This window comes from Lemur catta, chromosome 14 (assembly GCF_020740605.2).
Source record: "Lemur catta isolate mLemCat1 chromosome 14, mLemCat1.pri, whole genome shotgun sequence".
In the NCBI taxonomy this organism is placed as follows: Eukaryota; Metazoa; Chordata; class Mammalia; order Primates; family Lemuridae; genus Lemur; species Lemur catta.
The window spans coordinates 31937347-31955696 of NC_059141.1; the positions used below are offsets into that span (position 1 = coordinate 31937347).

An 18350-nucleotide genomic window follows, 5' to 3' on the forward strand; every position below is an offset into this window, starting at 1 on the left:
ATGCATTTAAAAATACAAATAATTCTGCATTGATTGCAAAGGGGCACTTTCTGGTGGCAAAGGAAACATTCTCTAGGTTGTGAGCGGTTGGTGACACGGGCGAATTGAGCTGTCAAAACTCATACAATAACTCCACGCTGTAGATCTGTATTTTGTATTGCGCGTCAACTGTATGCCAGTTGAAAAATCAGAACATAATTCTGCTTGTATATGCAAAGTTACTAAGTGCCACTGGCTGCAAGCCTATGTAAAAGCCAGTTAGATGCGTCTGGAGACGAGCAGAGTTACAGCAACTCAGCGCAGCTCTGCCGGGTTCTTTATTCAAGCCCCGCGCTGCTGGGAAAAGGGGAGAAAGGCGGCTGACATCACTCGGGGCGGGGCCGCAAGTCCCAAGAAAAGAAGGGAGCCGCAGCAGCTGTCTGGCACAGCCTCGCCATGAACTGCTGCAACTGCTCCGAGCCCCAGATCCTCTGCAGCTCCGGGCAGCTATTCCTGCAGCCCCTCTGGGACCGCCTGAGGACCTGGGAGGCCCTCCTGCAGTCGCCCTTCTTCCCGGCCACCTTCTCGATCACCGCCTACGTGGGCTTCTGCCTGCCCTTCGTGGTGCTGGACGGCCTGGGCCCCTCGGTGCCCGCGCTGCGGCGCTACAAGATCCACCCCGACTTCTCGCCGTCCGCGCGGCAGCTGCTGCCCTGCCTGGGACGGACGCTCTACCAGCACGTGGTGTTCGTGTTCCCCGCGACGCTGCTGCACTGGGCCCGCAGCCCGGCCCACCTGCCCCGCGACGCTCCGGAGCTGCTCCAGCTGGGCCACCACGTGGTGTTGTGCCTGCTGCTCTTCGACACCGAGTTCTTCGTGTGGCACCTGCTGCACCACAGGGTGCCCTGGCTGTACCGCACCTTCCACAAGGTGCACCACCAGAACCCGTCCTCGTTCGCGCTGGCCACGCAGTACATGAGCGTCTGGGAGCTGTTTTCCCTGGGCTTCTTCGACATGGTGAACGTCAGTCTGCTCGGGTGCCACCCGCTCACCGTCCTGACCTTCCACGTGGTCAACATCTGGCTGTCAGTGGAGGACCACTCCGGCTACGACTTCCCTTGGTCCACGCACCGCCTAGTGCCTTTCGGGTGGTACGGGGGAGTGGCGCACCACGACCTGCACCACACGCAGTTCAACTGCAACTTCGCCCCTTACTTCACGCACTGGGACAGAATCCTGGGAACTCTGCGCCCCGCGCCCGCGCGCGCGTCCTGATGCGGCTGTGGTGGGTGCCTCTTCGCCTTTCATGCTTGAATCAGGAGAAACACACCTGAGCTATTTTTTTTAAAACCAACTAACTTATTAACTGATGAAAACTGTTATAGATAAAATCTGATGTATTTTTGCAGTCTGACCAAGTAATTTATATAATGTCGTGTATCAATACAGTCGTATTTTTGGTGTTGAATTCTAGTTCACTTCAATAGCCTTGATTCCTGGTTCTAAATGAGGCATTGTCATCACTACCATATTTAAATCATCTCTAAAAGGATTTGTTTGTAGGATAATGAATTCTTAGGTTTGAAAGTGACCTAGAATCTGGCTAAAAGAACGTATTTTTTATGGAAGATCTTGACTTCTGACTCTAAAAGTAATGAAACGTGTTCCTGCTGGACAGTGACCAAGATTATAGCACTTTTTTTCCCTATTTTTTCATAGAACTGTATATTTATTTTGAAAGAAATGTTATTTGTGCTTTAAGAAAGAAAAAAATAAGAACATGAACCAAATAAGTACTGGCTCCTGTTTCACTGGCATTTTGACTGATAAATACTAAAGAGGGCAGAGGGAGCTGGGGTGGCATCCATCAGCCCCACCACGGAGAGTGGAATCTGGTGGGGGGGTGTTTCGGGAGGGGTTGTAGGAGAGAAAGAGGCAGCAGGAGGGGTCTGTTTGTCTGTTTTGGTCTAGAGATTTCATACAGGGAGACACACTATTGTTCTGAATGCTTTTCAGTTGATTTCTGCATAACAGCCAAATGATAGAATTACTCTGTAAAGTTTTATGGAGAGATTAACATAGGGCAAACATTTGATTATTGGGGGCAGATGTTGGGGAATGAACAGAATTAGAGGAGTGCCGTGCTTTGCAAAACTGGTAAAGCCCCACTTTTCATGAAACTATGCTCAACTACTGCGAATGTTCATCAAAACCTTGCCTCTGCAATCTGGAATTTTTGTATATTCCATTTTCTTAATACAGATATACATGCAACATGTACAGCCCTTCCTCAACAAAAAAGTGAAATTTGGCCCTGAATTTTTGGTTCCTCATCTATAAAAGGAGGGGGTGTCCCAGATGTTCTTGCAGACTGTTTGTGACCGTAAATGTCCATATTACTGACCACATACCTGTCACTCATCATGCACCCCATCTGGCTGCTGCCTCATTGTTTTAATTTTGCTTTTGAAATGTAGTTTATATCATGTAAAGTTAAACATCAAAATAATTTAGACAGAAAACCATAAAGAATGGCAGCTTTGCAGGTAATCCTTGGCTCATTACATATGAACCAAACTATCTTGTTTAAAGGTGACAAATCCATCTAAAGAGCTGGTCTCCACAGTCTGCCAAATGAGACTCCTGAGAAGTGTCTTTAGGCCCTCCAGATGTTTGGCAGAATGCAGCCGGAATGCCTGGCCACTTTACTCAAGTTCCCTCTAATGTGTGTGTTCTCTCAGTTTCTGGATTGAAGTTACCTCATTCTCTGTCCACAGCAGGACTTAAAGATGACATTGATTTGTGAAAGTGAAAGCCATGAAAAAGGGAAATGAGAGATGACAGCCAATGCCACATTGGAGAGAGTGTATTAGCATCGTGATACCCATAGCACCTGCAGAAAGAAGGATAAACTGGCAGGTGTGGACTATGTGGTGCAACTCTTAGTTGTGAGCAGCTGCAGGCACTGTGATCTTAGGTATTGACAGGTTGTCACAGCTCACCTTCAGAAAATTGAAAAAACATGTCACGTTGACTCACCATATAAAGGAATTTTAGATTTGGGGCAAATTGCATACATGGAAAGTATTAGGATTTAGAAATACTTTCTCAAAATTGATGTCTTTTAAGTTTTTAATAGCTTGGGAGTTGAACTAGGGGAGTGGAAAGGATGAGCAACTTTGCAGAGAGTTTGAGAGCCTGTTAATAATAATAATAATAATAAATAGTTCATATTTGCATGCACTGTCACACATTGTTTCACTTGCTGCTTACAATAACCTAAGGGATGCAGGATAGTTATCATCATCATCATCCTCATCCTATGTTATGGAAAGAGGATTGGTACCCACACAGATTACAAAATACTAAGAATTGGAGCCAGTTGTCTCAAACTTAGGTCTTGTAGCATACATTCTACCTCTCTTCTGATAATGTTTCTGATAACCTGCTTAACTGCCAGAGAGATGCAAACCCTGCGACACCAACAGCCTCTTTCTGTTGTTCAGGGGCTGAGAGCCACTGCCCCTAAAGCACAGTGTTTACCTTGCCTGCTACTTGGTGTGGATGCCCCTGGATTCAAAGCCTCTCCCTGGGCAGGGGAGAAAGGCAAGGAGGGTAGACCTAAGCCAGTCTAAGCAGGACCTGGGAAAGCAGGAGGCAGGCCAAGGACTGCGTTTTCTGCATCTCTCATTGCACCTGTGCTAAAAGCGCTACTGCTGCAGCCAGGCTTCAGCTTCCTCATCTGTAAAGAGTGGATAATCACAGAACCTCCCTCACAGAGCTGTTGTAAGGGATTTTTGAGTTCCTGGATGCAAAGTGCTAGATGGGTTGGAGGTCCTGGCCACACTCGTGCTTGCTGTGACAGATGCTTCCTGATGTGAGTACTGGACTGCAGTTCGGGGCTGTAACTTTTTGTCCACAAACATGCTTGAGCTTTCTTACAGGGAACCAAATAAAGCCGAGTTTTTGATCTCGATTCCGTCATAAGCTGCTTTGCCCATTATCCTTTCAAGGCAAAAGTTTTGGAAAGAGACAGAAGTCTGTGTTTGTCTGATTCTACTTCCTTACCTCTGAATCATCCCACTCCCACTCCTTCCTGAAACTTTTCCTCTGGGTTCCCCACTATCTAACATCCTAATTATCAAATGCAGTGAGCTTTTTTTCCCCTTAGTTTTTCATCTCCTTGGGTTTTTCTTTTTCTTTCTTTCTTTTTTTTTTGGTTTTTGGAAGCAGCCTCATCTTAGAATGTGGTTCTCGCTTGGCTGTAGTGAGGTTTCTCTAAACTCCTTTCCTTCCTAATTCTCCAGCTGTTTCTTCTCCCTTCAGTGGCTCCTTTTTTGCCACAACAGGGAGGTAAGCCTCAAAGAGCTTCTCTTTTTATTAAAAAGTATCTATATTGTGTGTAATAAATGTCCTTCCTACCATCTCCTAATGTACTCTGTGAATTTCCTACTGCATTGCATTCTACTATGCACACACAGTGTATGCACAAATATATATGTACACACACCATGTATATGTGCACATGTACATGATATATATGTACATACACTATATATACACTATGCACACATTATACACACAAACTATATGTCTATATACTATTATATGTACACATGCATGTATTTATATACTATGTACATATAACATATGCACACTATATATGTACAAAGCACACTATATATACTATATATGTACATAAATTCTATATGTATACATGTAAAACATGCTATATATCTATAGACACTAATATTCACACACTATATATATATTAATACACACACACACACACCCTCTCTCACACACACAGATATTTTTGTCCTCTTTACCATTTATTTCTGCCACTAGCACTATGCCTAATTCTTGATAAATATTGGTTCAGTGTTGCGTAAATCCTGGAAGCACTAGAAGCACATCTTTACCACACTCATGTCTTTCTTCATCCATTGCTTCTTGTTCTTCTCCATCCTCCATTGCTAGTCTATCCCAACTTCCTGCTCAGGCCATGGCCACAGCTCATACTCTCGGTGCCGGAGGAGGGTACAGTCTGCTGGGAAAGAAAGTCAGGCAAGCAAATGCCTCCAATATAATTCAGTCAGTGCTGTAAAGGTGGTTATTAACAGGTTGTTAAGGAAGCCCAAAGAGAGATGGGACACTTGAGCTAAGTCATGAAGGATTTGTATGGCTTCACCAGACAGGGTCAAGGGCACGCCTGGCAGGAGAAATAGTAGCTGCAGAATCAGAGATGGATGAAAGAACCTTAAAACATGGTGAAAAGTTCAGTGCATTGGAAGAACAAAGAAGGAACTCCAACGCATGTGTCCAACAAGGCAGTTAAGGCTTGGATTTGGGGCCCAGCAATAAACATTTGCTGTCTTACCCCTTTACAAGACATTGAAATTACTTAGAACTGTTTTCTTACCTGCCTATGTCCCAGAGTTTTTGAGAGATCACATGTAAAATCTCTTTGAAGCAAATGTTAGGGTTTGCTATTGTTTGTTGATTTAGATGGATGGACGTGTTGATAACTGGACTTGGGCAATGGTAGGGGTGGGGAGGCTGCTCTGCAGATTTTAAGCAAAGGTGCGATATGATTAGATCTGGTCTAAGTGGCAGCAGAAAATAGTGGCAGTGATCCCATTTAGACCATTGCAAGTTCTGCTTGGATTCCAACCCTGGCTCCATCACTTATTAACTTTGTGACCTTGAGCAAGTTGCTTAATCTCTCTAAGGCTCAATTTCCTCATCTGTATAAAAGGGGTGGTAGTTCTTCCCCTTAGAATTGAGGTAAGGAATAAGAAAGATCACATTTAGAGAACTTGGCAAGCTGCCTCACATCTAGCAAACACTCTGTAAATAGTCACTCTTGTTAGAAGTTGTTACAAAGGTGTTATGATTACAGGTGAGAGATAATGAGCCTGTCCCCAAACAAATGTAGATGGGATGGAGAGGAAGGAAGGGATTTCTCTTCTATTATAAAAGCTCTTTCTTATTATAAAAGTAACACATGCTCATGGACAAATTTCAAACACTAGAGAACAGTGCAAAGTAAAAAATAACTTCCATTCACATTCAATTAACTTATTTCCACTGCAGATATAATCAAAGTTAACCCTTTCATGAGTAGCAAACCAAAAAGTCAGTCAGTTTCTCTCTCTCTCCCCCCTCCCCCCCTACTTTTCAGCTGGTACGCATTCAATGATTTTTAAAAGTCAAGAAAAAAAGCAAATTAGTGTGAACAGAAGTTCTTCAGATGAAAGCCCTGGGGCATTTCCCCCCTCTAAATACTTTTGCTTATTTCCTTTTTCTATACCTCCTGATCACTTTGCAAAACAAGAAGAGAAGCCTAGGTTCCCTCTCTTCCGCAGTGTCCATGAGGGCTTGCTTGGCGGTGTGGCCTCTCTGCAGCTGAAATGGCACACACCAAAGGAAAAGCAGAGTTTTCCATGCTCTCTGCAGCTGGAATTTTTCCGGGCTCTCCTCTTCTGCTGCCTGCAGTACCTCATTGGTGACTTTTACAGTAAGTTCACTTCCTGCTTTCTACTGAAGCAGTTGCCGTCCCTACTGGAGAGAACCGCCTAGGAAAGAAGAGGCCATGTCTTAGCAATCTTTGATTCCTTGAAGGACCTTACACTCGGAAAGTGCTCAATAAATGTCCCTGCAGTGTAGACCCTAGGGCTTGGAGCCTGAAAAGCCTGGGGTTGAGCTGCCTGATTATCTGTTTTTGGGGAAATCATGGAAGCCCTGGGAACATCAGTTGCCCCCTCTGTGAATTGGGTGGAGGCTGGTATGATAACCAGCCTTGCCCACTTCCTACTGCTGCCGTAAAGATCAAAGGAGATAGAGCGGTGGATGCTGAGTGTGACAAGGTGGCGCCTAGGCATGTGTGAAGGGAAGCAGGTGCCAGGGCTCATGGCTCCCTCCAGCTTGGCCGTGACAGTGCTCAAGCTTGCTCCAGCCAGCCACTGTCTCTCTGGCTCCACACCAGCCTCCTTCCTGGTATTCCTCTCCTTTCGACGCCCTGGTTCTTGCGTCTCCGCCAAATCTCAGGGGAATGTGGGGGCCGGATTTCTACCAATGTAGCAGGGGAGGACATGGGGGCATCTCCGAGGAACCAGAGTTACAGGAAGCTGCCCCCCCGGGGCAGCGCAGGCTGCAGAGGCAGCGTCAGCCTGACACCCGCCAGCAGAGGGCTCTTTTTTCTTTCTCTCCAAGGACCGGCACCGAGTCAAGAGCAGCCTGCTAGATAAACAGAAACTGGCAGAAAACGGCTCTTCTTGAAAGAAAAAGGCTCTTGCGGTTGGACACTAACTGGAAGAATGTCATCCACTACTAGACAGTTTGGGTTCCCTGTGAGCTGGAGAAAGGGAGGAGTCGCCCATTTTGGCAGTAGGTCCCATGGGCCTCAGACCCAGCATTGCGCCCCTGCTGCCACTGTCAAGGGAGAAGGCTCTACCAATACTGAGGCTGAGATAACACCGTCCAGTTCCCCCATTTTATAAACAAGGAAACAGGCTCAGAGATGGGAAGTGATTTGGCCCAGGTCACACAGCTACAGCAGAACTCAAAGAACTATGCTTTTGCTGTTCCTCTCTAATTCTCTCCCACCCTTGGGTCCTCAGAGCCATTGGGGACTGTCTCCTGCTGAGTGTTAAGAATGCAGTTATGGGACACTACTTAGAAATTGCTTCAACTTATATTCTTTGCTAATCATTTGCACAAACACAGCACAAGCAGTTCTGCTGACTTGTAGCAACTTGAGCAAAGTGTTCATTTCAAATTTTGCTAAGATCTACAATGGCTGTCCAGAAAGTATCCAGCCATGTGATGTTCTTTTTATTAGCATATTAACAATGGCTAGATACTTTCTGACAGCCCTCCTATCCTGCCACATAACTTTGTGGGCAAGTGGTGTGAACTTTTATTCGATCACTATGCACTTTTGAACTTGTTTAAAAAATGTTTAAGAAAGCACACATACAATGGAATTCAACTTAGCAAGAATGAACTATTAATACATGCAGAAACAAGGATTAATCTTAAAATAATTATGCTGCATAAAAGAAGCTAGACAAAAAATACATACTGTATGCTTCCATTTATATAGAACTCCAGAAAATGCAAATGAATTGTGACAGCAAGTAGGGCAGTAGTTGTTTGTGGGGGGAGGGCAACAAACATGGATTACCAAGTGGCACAAGCAAACTTTCAGGGATGATGGATGTGTTCACTATCTCGATTACGGTGATGCTTTCATAGGTGTATATAAATGTCAAAATTTATCTAATTGTGCACTTTAAATATGTGTAGTTTATAGTATGTCTTTATACTCGATGATGTGGTGATAATGATAAATTATCCTAGGATTTTATGTACTGAATTTTAGCTTTGAAGCCAATTTACTATGAAAAAATATGGCAGAGGCCTTAATGATAACATCACTGTCTCTGTCTCTCTTTCTCTCCCCGCCCCCCACACACAATCTAAGATCCGTCCTTTGCCCATCCTTACTCCTGTCCTATCAGAGACAGCCTCTCAGGAGAAAGAAGACATGTCTGGGAGCCTGCAAAATCCAGACCCCTTTCCCTGAGAACCTCCCCAACCCCTGCCACACACACACAACACAAAACACAGGTTGGATCCCTGCAGACATTGTTGTACTATAGGATTACTCTATGGTGGCCACAGCTTTCTGTTCCATGGTTGGAAATCTGATCCACATAGGAATAATACAACTATTTCCTGGGATTTTAGGATGTGTAATTGAGGGAGTCAAGGTGACCATTTGGGGCTACAATTAGTGTCATGGTGATGCAAAAGAAAGCTCATCTTTAGAACAAAAGGAGGATGAGCAGATTTTCAGGCAGGAGAAATGAGAGACACACATCCTTGGCAAGAGAGTAGGGGAAACGAGGGTTCTGAGAGCAGCTGGCTTCCCTGGCTTCTGGAAGCTCCACAGGTCCAGGTTCCAGGCCCTATGGCTGCTAGACTTCCTGCCTTTCGTTCCATGACTTTGCAATACATTCCCCTTCATGGCTGGTTAAATGCCTTTCTGGTTCTTGTATTCAAGGAGAACATTGGTTAAAACACAAGGGTTCTGCAGCATCCTTCTGCCTTTAGGTTGAAGGAGGAAACTCCTGTGGGGCAGACTGGCCTAGCAAGTTGTGGGTGGTTGTTAGCAGCAGACAATGAATAGCCACATCCTAAGTGCTGGCCAGAGGCTATGGTGCCCTGCAGGCTGGGTAGGCAAAGGGACCAGTGTGATTGTTAGTGGCCAATGTGAAGAACAAAGTGAGTCCTCTGCCATTATTTAGTAGCAATAACCCCTATCTGGACTTTCTATTCCCTAAGGTGGGCAAGTGCTGCTGTTTTACAGCAACCTGAGTGCAGAGTTCAATGTTTGCTAAGATATCTCAAGTCTCATCAAAGTGACTTTGCAGAGCCCAAACCTTACCTGAATCCCTAGGGTTCTTCCCGTAGAGAGCATATCCTTATTTCCTAACAGACCTCTTGTGGGTAGTGGGTCCCTCAGGGGCACACTGGGTGCTCTGTGGGCTGGAGGTCCCAGCTGATGCCAGCAGCTTCCCAACACACAGCCCGGCTTCCTCTGCTGGGCTCATTTCCTAGTTGGTGACTCTTGACATTTTCCTTGTATCTGTGCATTGGTTTCCAGCCATGTCTCTTTTGCTGTCGTTTTTCCTTTGTTTTTGTTTTGCTTTGTTCTTTGACTGACATTTATCAAATGCTTACTATGTACCAGACTCTTCTGACTCATTTTACAACTCATTTTACTTCCTCACAGCAAAATGGCTGTGAATGGCACAGCACAGAGAGGTTCAGAAGCTTCCCCACGTCTTTCAGCTGGTAAGTGGCAGAGCTGTGACACATACCAGGTGGACTGGTTCCAGACCCGCACTTATCACCACTGTGCTCTGCCATCCATCAAACGTCATCTTTCCTGTGTCACATCTCCTTCTCCTGTTCCTATAGAAAATGAGTCAAATGTTGCTTGGGATAGTTTTGTCTTTAAGAACTTGTTCATCTTTCTGAAGAAAGAAGATAAGTTCCTACAAGCAGGATTTACATTATCATAAATGTCAAGGGGACATTTCCACAGGCAGCTTTTCCCATTTACCCACCCCTGGGGTTGCTCAGTGGGATGCTTTGAGACTAGATGGGAGGAACCACCACAGCTAGGGTTCATTGATGAAAGGAAGAAAATGAAAGAAGTTTGCCAAGAAGAATTCTGTGCACAGCACAGGTATGACATGCATCATTCTGGTGAGGTGGGGTGGTGAGCCCTCCTGCAGGGCAATGAAGAGGGCATTGGAAAGGCAGTGCAGAGGTGGGTCCCAAGAGTGAGTCCTGGTAGCTGAAATGCCAGCTGGGAACTGTGGTCTGGTTGTCCAGGGTCAGCGCTTCTTTCTGGTTTGACCCTCCCTAGTGGCCTGCTCTGGTCAGGGGCTTCTCCCTGCCCATGTCATCAGAGCACAGCCCAGCATATCGGGTCACTAAGGACTAGTCTTCATCATCTCTGGCCTAATGCTCAGCGCTTCAATTCAGCCAAAATCTCAATGGGCAGTTACAATGTAATAATAAATAATCATGATCATGGTGATGAAAATAATGTTAATGGCTATAAACATTTGAGGATTTTCTAGATATCTCTCTGTTACTGGTTTCTAATTTAATTTCATTTTGGTCAAAGGACGTACTTTGCAAGTTTTTTTTTTAAAAATTGGGATAAAATTTACATAACATAAAATTCACCATTTAAATTATTTTTAAAGTGTACAACTCAGTAGAATTTAGTATATTCATAAAGTTGTGTAACCATCACCACTATCAAATTCTAGAGGATTTTTATCACCTCAAAGGAAACCCAGACTCATTACCAGTTATTCCACTGCTCCTGCTGGCTCCTGGGACACACTAATCTGCATTCTGTTTCTATGGATTTGTTTATTCTGCCATTTCATAGAAATGGAATCACATAATATTTGGCTGTTTTTGTCTGGCTTCTTTCAGTTAGTACAATGACTGAGGACTCATTCATGTGGTAGCATGTGTCCGTACCCATTCCTTTTCGTTGCCAAATAATATCCCATTGTATAGATATACTATGTTTTGTCCATCCGTTTATCAGTTGATGCGCATTTGGATTGTTTCCACTTTTTGGCTATTATGAATAATGTTACTGTAAACATTTGTGTGCAAGTTTTTGTGAGAACATATATTTTCATTTCCCTCAGGTATAACTAGGAAGGTAATTGCTGGGCCATCTGGGAACTGTATGTTTAACTTTTGAGGAACTGTCAAACTCTTTTCCAAAGTGAATGCCCCATTTTACAGTCCCACCAGAGATGCATAAGGGTTCTAATTTCTCCACATCCTCTCCACACTTGTTATTTTCATTTTAAATAAATGATTGCTATCCTGGTGGGTGTGAATTAGTATCTCATTGTGGTTTTGATTTGCATTTTCTGATGACTAATGGTGTTGAGTATTTAAGTGCTTACTGCTCATTTGTATATCTTTTTTGAAGAAATGTCTATTCATGTTCTTTGCCCTTTAAAATTTTTTTGTTGAATTGTAAGAGTTCTTTATAATTTTTGATATTAGATTCATATTAGATACATTATAGGCAGATATTTTCTTCCATTCTGTAGGTTCTCTTCACTTTCCTGATAGTGTCCTTTGAGGCACAAAAGTTTTTAATTTTGATGAAGTCTTATTATTGATTTTTTATTGCTTATGCTTCTTGGTGTCATATTTAAAAAGTCATTACCTAATCCAAGTTCATTACAATTTATCTTTATATTTTCTTCTTCTAAGAGTTTTATAGTTTTAGCTTTTACTTTGGGGTCTATGGTTCATTTTTGAGTTAATTTTTATGTACGCTGTGAGGTAGGTGTTCATCTTTATCTTTTTTCCTGTGACTATCTTGTCCTAGGACAATTTGTAGAAAAGACTATTTTTCCCCACTGAATGGTCTTGATACTTTGTAACTGTAATCTGTTGATGTTCACTGGTCTTTGCTGAACTTGATTATTACCTCTAATGGTTGTTTTGTAGATTCTTGAGGGTTTTCTATATAGAAGATTATATCATCTGTGAATAGAGATATTTCTACTTCTTCCTTTCTAATCTTGATGCCTTTATTTCTTGCCTAATTGCCCTGGCTTTGTCCCTTTTTTGTGTTGTAATTATCACCAATTATATCTTTACACATTATGTGCCATTAACATAAATTTATAATTATTGTTTTATGTAGCTTTCTTTTAAATAAGATAAAAAGGGAGAAAATACAAGTATAGTGACATTTATATTTATCCGTGTAGTTACTTTTACCCGTGTTCTTTGTTTCTTTATGTGGATTTGAATTACTATCTAGTATACTTTTGTTTCAGCCTGAAGAACTCCTTTTAGCATTTTTTTTTTTTTGTAGGGCAGGTCTGCTAATGACAAACTTTCAGATTTTGCTTATCTGAGAAAAATCTTAATTCCTCCCTAATTCTTGAAGAATATTTTTTCCAGAGATATAATTTTGGTTGAGAGGTATTTTGTTTTTTCTTTCAACACTTTAGATATGTCATCCCACTGCCTTTTGTCCTTTATGTCTTCTGATGAAAATTAGCTATGAATTTTATTGAGGATCCTTTGTATGTGATGAGCCCCTTCTCTCTTGCTGATTTCAAGATATTTTCTTTGTGTTTATCTTTTGAAAGTTTGCTTATAATGTGTTTTGGTGTAAATATCTTTGAATTTATTCCCTCTGAAGTTTGTTGAGTTTCTTAGGTATATAGATTAATGTTTTTCATCAAATTTGGGATGAAATTCTTCAGATATTATTTCTGTTCCTTTCTTTCTCTCCTCTCCTTCTGGGATTCTCATTTATGCAGATGTTAGTATGCTGCATGGTGGTTCATAGGTTATTTAGGCTCTGTCCATTTTTCTTTATTCTTTTTTCTTTTTGTTCTTCAGACTGAATAATAGCAACTAACCTAGCTTCAAGTTTGCTGATTATTTCTTCTTCCTCCTAAAATCTGCTCTTGAGCCCATCTAGTGATTTTTTTTATTTCAGTTTTTGTACACTTTAACTCCAGAATTTCTATTTGGTTCTTTTTATAATTTATATCTCTTCATTAATATTATTTATTTGGTGAGACAGTGTTCTCATGGTTTTCTTTAGTTCTTTGTCAAGAGTTTTCTTTACTTCTTTGAGCATATTTTAAAGAGTTGATTTAAAGTCTTTATCTAGTAAGTCCAATGAGTGTGCTCCCTCAGAGAAAGTTTCCATTAATTGCTTCTTTTCCCTGTTAGTGGGCCATATTTTCTGTTTCTTGCATGCCTTGTATTTTTGGTTGAAAAGCAGACATTTTGAATATTACTATGTGGTAATGTTGTAAATCAGATTCTCATTTGTTCCCAAGTTTTGTTGTTCCTGCTTTTTCTAGTTGTTGAGTTTGTTTGTTTAGTGACTCTTCTAAATGTTGAAATGCCTGGAATCAAAACATTACCCATTGTTTGCCAGTGGACTCTGTATGTGTGTTTGGGAACGCTTTCAACACTGAGCTTGGCAGTTTGCAACTCTGCCTTATCCTTTACTTCTTGCTTGCACAGGGTCTAAGTTCAGCTAGAGGTGAAAACCTAGGACCTTTTCAGGTCTTCTTTGAGCATGAAACAACTCTGGACATATGCATGGCCTTTAGATTCCCAGGAATATTTTGGAACTGTTCAAACACCTTATTCCCTAAATCATCTTTCCTTTTCTCCTAAGCTTTTCCTCTCAAGTCTTTCCTCCTAAGCTTTTGGTTAGTTAATTGCTTGCCCAACTGCTATCTGTTGTCCAAAGCAGTAACACTGGGTGAGTTCCAAGTTAGGCTAGATAAAAGAAAATATTTTGGGCCTATCTTTCAGAGAACATCAAACTGGTCATAACAAATCATCACAGTTCTTTGTGAATGAAGTCAATTCTCCTCCTCCCTGTACCAGTACCTATAATGGAAATGCAGACTGTTATCTGTTATGAGACAGAAAGTGGGAGATGAAGCCAGGGTAAATTAGAATAACATAAATCTCTTTGTTCTTACTGAGAGTAAGCCAGTTTTTCTTGATTAAGCATTCTCCTGGTTGTTACAAGCTTTTGGTTAGTTTCCAGAGTTCCAAATAAGTTGATTCTGATAGTTTTTCCATTGCCTTTAAGAAGGGATAATTTTTGTGGTTTCTTACACTCCATTTTCACTGACAGCAACCACTTTGTACATTGTGCATCATTTTAAATTTATGATGGCTATTTTATGGTCCAGAATATACTATATCTTAGAAAATGTTTCATGTGTACTTATATTAGTCCGTTTGGGCTGCTATAACAAAATACCATAGACTGGCTAGCTTAAACAACAGACATTACAGACATTTATTTCTTATAGTTCTGGAGGATGTGAAGTTCAAAATCAAGGTGCTGGCCAATTCAGTTCCTGGTGAGGGCCCCCTTCCTAGTTTGCAGACAGCCCCCTTCTCATTTGATGTTGAGAGGGCAAGCTATGGTCTCTCTTTCTCTTAAGGACAATAATGCCATCACAAGAGCCCCACCTCATGACCTCATTTAAACCTAATTACCTCCCTCCAAATACCATCATGTTGGGGGGTAGGGCTTCAGTATATAAATTTGGGGAGGGCACAAACATTCAGCACATAACAATACTTCCAAAGAATATGTATTCTCTTCTTATTTCTTCTGCTTGTTCTATCAATTATTGAAAGCGGGTTTTTAAAATCTCTGATTATAATTGTAGATATGTCTATTTCTTCATTTAGTTCTATCAGCTTAAAGCACCATGTATTTTTAACTCTGTGAGGCATATCTTTATATGAGGTATATAAAAACTTCGGATTATTTTGCACTCCTGATTCATCAAACAACTACTATGTGACATGCATTCGTCTACCTGCTTTACATACATAAACTCCTTCATCGTTAAAAGCTTATTCAGTACTTGCCATTTCATTTTTAGAGAGGAGAGAAAAATGAGGCACAAATAGTGAAGAACCTTGCACAAAGTTTTATACAGCAGAATAAAACCCCAAGCAGTAGGATCCAGTGTTCTCAATTTTAACTAGTGTGTTATTTTAGGTACGTGGGGCAGATTTGAACTTAGGGCAAAGTCAGGATGAAGAATATGATCAAATTTCAGGCTCCCTTGAACATTCAGGCCTTTGCTGTAGTAGTTGTTGAACTGGTTCAAATCATGGCTTATCAAGCATATCCATTATCACATGAAAACACAAAACACATTTTCTGACAAAATAGAAGTAACTTTGGTTGGAGCCATCATTTAAATTTGACATGTTTCTTCTTCTCTCTCCTGGTAGGTGGCCTTACAGCTGATCTCTCTTTTTGTATTCCTGTATTGGACAAAAGCAGCCCCAAGGTGGCTGAGTGGCTGATGAGAAAGAAGAGGTGTATCTTAAGAAGACTTTGGTGAGTCCATGAAATCCATTACCAGGGAAACCCCGTAGCCAACCCCAGTTGGCCAATAGAGCTTTATTCAAACACCTCCCCAAGCCCCCTTTGTTTCTTGCTGAATCACTTAGAGATAGGTCATAGTCAAAAAAGGGATTTGAGTTCTGACTTTTTCACTTACTTACTTTGTAACTATGGGGCAGTGACTTACCTTATCTGTAAAATGGATCTACTAATAGTACCCAGAAAAAGATTACTTTGATGGAAATACACAAAGCACTACTGAAATTTGAGGCATTATTATTATTATTCTCTTTAGGAATAAATGATGCCTGATTTCTCCAGTATCTACTTGGCAACCTGTGAATTAATACTAATAAATATCGTTTAATGAGTCTCCTCCATGTATTAGGCACTTTTATCTACATCATCTAACTTAGCTCTCATTTAACATGGCGGTCTTTAAGATCTTTTTCACAATTGCCCTTTTACAGAAGAGGAAATAGAAGTTCAAAGAGGTTATATGACTTACCCATAACCACCCAGAGTGTGTATGGAAACCCAGGGTACAAACTCAATCTTTAAGTAAAGCCTGTTTTTCCCACCCACCTCCCTTCTTTTCTTTCCCTCAAACGATAGGCTTCCCCAGGCCTGCCATGTATATCCATGCGGGTTGTACATTGAACAAGTCCAGGGAGGGTCATTTTCATAGGCATCAATGTGAATGGCCCCCGCTAGATGTTTGAGATGTACAACTTGGCAGACCTATGTGAGGAGGCCCTGAAGAGGCTGATCTGTTTTATTGAAAGGCAAGAAGATTTTGCTGACAACCACACCCTCACCCAGCATTCCTCTTTTCAATCATTCTGGGAGGTGCTTTCCATGCTTTTATAATTCTCGGTAAATGACCTGAAGGAATCTGATCACACCATCTCTCACCATGTGGCGTGATTTTCTCAACATAGTGGTGATAAATAAGCCTGCTTTTGTACTATACTTTGAGTATTTACTTTCCACATGTCCCTACCTGTCTGCCACCTTCCAAAAAAATTGCTGTGAATGAAATTGCTTGGATGGATTTGGCAGTGTGCTGCCAAACCATAGGCAAAAAGTGAGGTACTGTTTTTAAGTTCATCTTGGGAGATTTCCTTCATGCACTTGTGAGTACTTAAACCACTAAAAGTCTTACAGGCAGTCTTCCAAGAAATAAGCCCTTTCATGTCTCATTTTCCAGAAAATACAGCTTAGCACTGCTCTGTGCCTTTGGCTGTGAAATATGCCTTTATCCAAACAGAAGAGAAAATATAAATTTGGGGGTAAGTTAAAGGACATGAATAGTGTTCATTTGAGTATGCTTCCTTCTTCTCTAGGTCGGCTTCCTAAATGCTATGGTCCCTAGAGGCCTTTCTTACCAGCTGGGCTTTAATAGAGGTGTTTGCACTCAAGGAAGCCGCAGGCAGTAGAAACATTAACTTTCAGTGCAACTGAGAAGGATCTAGGGTATGGGTTGGGCCCAGTTAATAATTTCATTTAGCTCCCTCAGTAATAGTTACAAAAATATTGTACTTCCCTTACATTTATAAAGGATTTTATAGGATGCTTTTTCAGTCAGGAACTTTTATATATGTACTATAACCTTGTGAGGTTGGATAGCTAGATAATTTTTCATCCTTCAAAAAAGGGATCTAGAATCTGAGGCTAGAGATGTTAAACACAGTGTCCATATTCACTAAACAAATGAGAGGCTAAACTCCATTTGCGCTTTCTCTCCACATATGTCCATAGCAACCACTGTATCCATTTGGAGGTCATGGAAATGTAAATCCTTTGCTTTCTCTAGTCTTAAACCAAAAGATTTATTACAATGATGTGGACATCATTTAAAACCTCTCCAAATTATTATAGTGATTTCAGACTAATCCGAGTTGAGTGACTATTCCAGTAGAATAAATCTATGATTGCAAACAGCCTTATCAAGAAATAGCCCTTTTTATAACCCTTTATCTCGATAGCAAGTGCCAACATAAACAGTAAGTAGGAAGAACTCTAATTGCTGTCTATTAAGAATTGCTTCAACAAGAACTACTCCAAGACCAATCAGATATTCACACTCCAATGTAAACATGTGGCCCCTATTGACCTACAGAGTTATAGGTAGCTAAAGTGCAAATAGGCCAGCCTATTGAATGTCATTCAGCCGGATGATGATGCTATATTCATTTGCAGGGATTTAGAACTAACAATCCTCTCAGGGAAATCTGTGCTTATACTCACAAGCGGTCTCCTCTACAAGTTCTGTCTTAAAATGTGGTCTCCCAGGAAGCACAGGTCTTTTTTGTCTAAGTGTGTATATTGATAGAAACATATGTATTTCTACATGATTCACTGATGACAAATAAAGAGGCCCTTCTTGGTTTTTTTCAACATCTAGGTTCTTGTGAACAATTGAATGAACTTGAAGCTAGGCTCTTGATGTGAAAGGCAAATATTATTTTAGAAAATGAAGAGGTTTTTTAATTCACTGGAAGTTGGCACTGATCTATAACTCACTGCGAAGTTAAGCAAAGAGATCAGCCTAGACCAAGATTGGAGCAGGTTGGAATGAAAGAGACAATTCAGGAAATGGGTGAATTAAAGTTTGTGGCTTCAGATATTCCTTGTGTGGCTTGTCATGGTTCCAAAAACTTCTTCTTCCAAGGGAGATGCCAGGGCATCACCCCACTGGAAGTTAGTACTCCTGTCGCTTCCAGCTTCCTTGAGGGAAAACACCTTTATTAAAGTTTAGCTGGTAGGGAAAGAGTTTATGCAAATAAGCACCAATCTGAGGCATTGTCTCTGATTTATCAGAAGCATCAGGAGAAAACAAGAAGGGGAGAGTTGAATATAGAGTTAGAAACTGTTTGTT

At 41.4% G+C, this 18350-nt stretch overlaps 1 protein-coding gene across 1 annotated transcript; it reads left to right on the plus strand.

The window, feature by feature from the left end:
- The first annotated feature begins 407 nt into the window (after nucleotides 1-407).
- On the plus strand, nucleotides 408-3955 carry CH25H (cholesterol 25-hydroxylase). Its single transcript, XM_045568446.1, has one exon. The coding sequence runs from the start codon at nucleotides 436-438 to the stop codon at nucleotides 1252-1254; it is 819 nt and encodes a 272-aa protein (XP_045424402.1). The 5' UTR covers nucleotides 408-435; the 3' UTR covers nucleotides 1255-3955.
- The last annotated feature ends 14395 nt before the right edge of the window (nucleotides 3956-18350 follow it).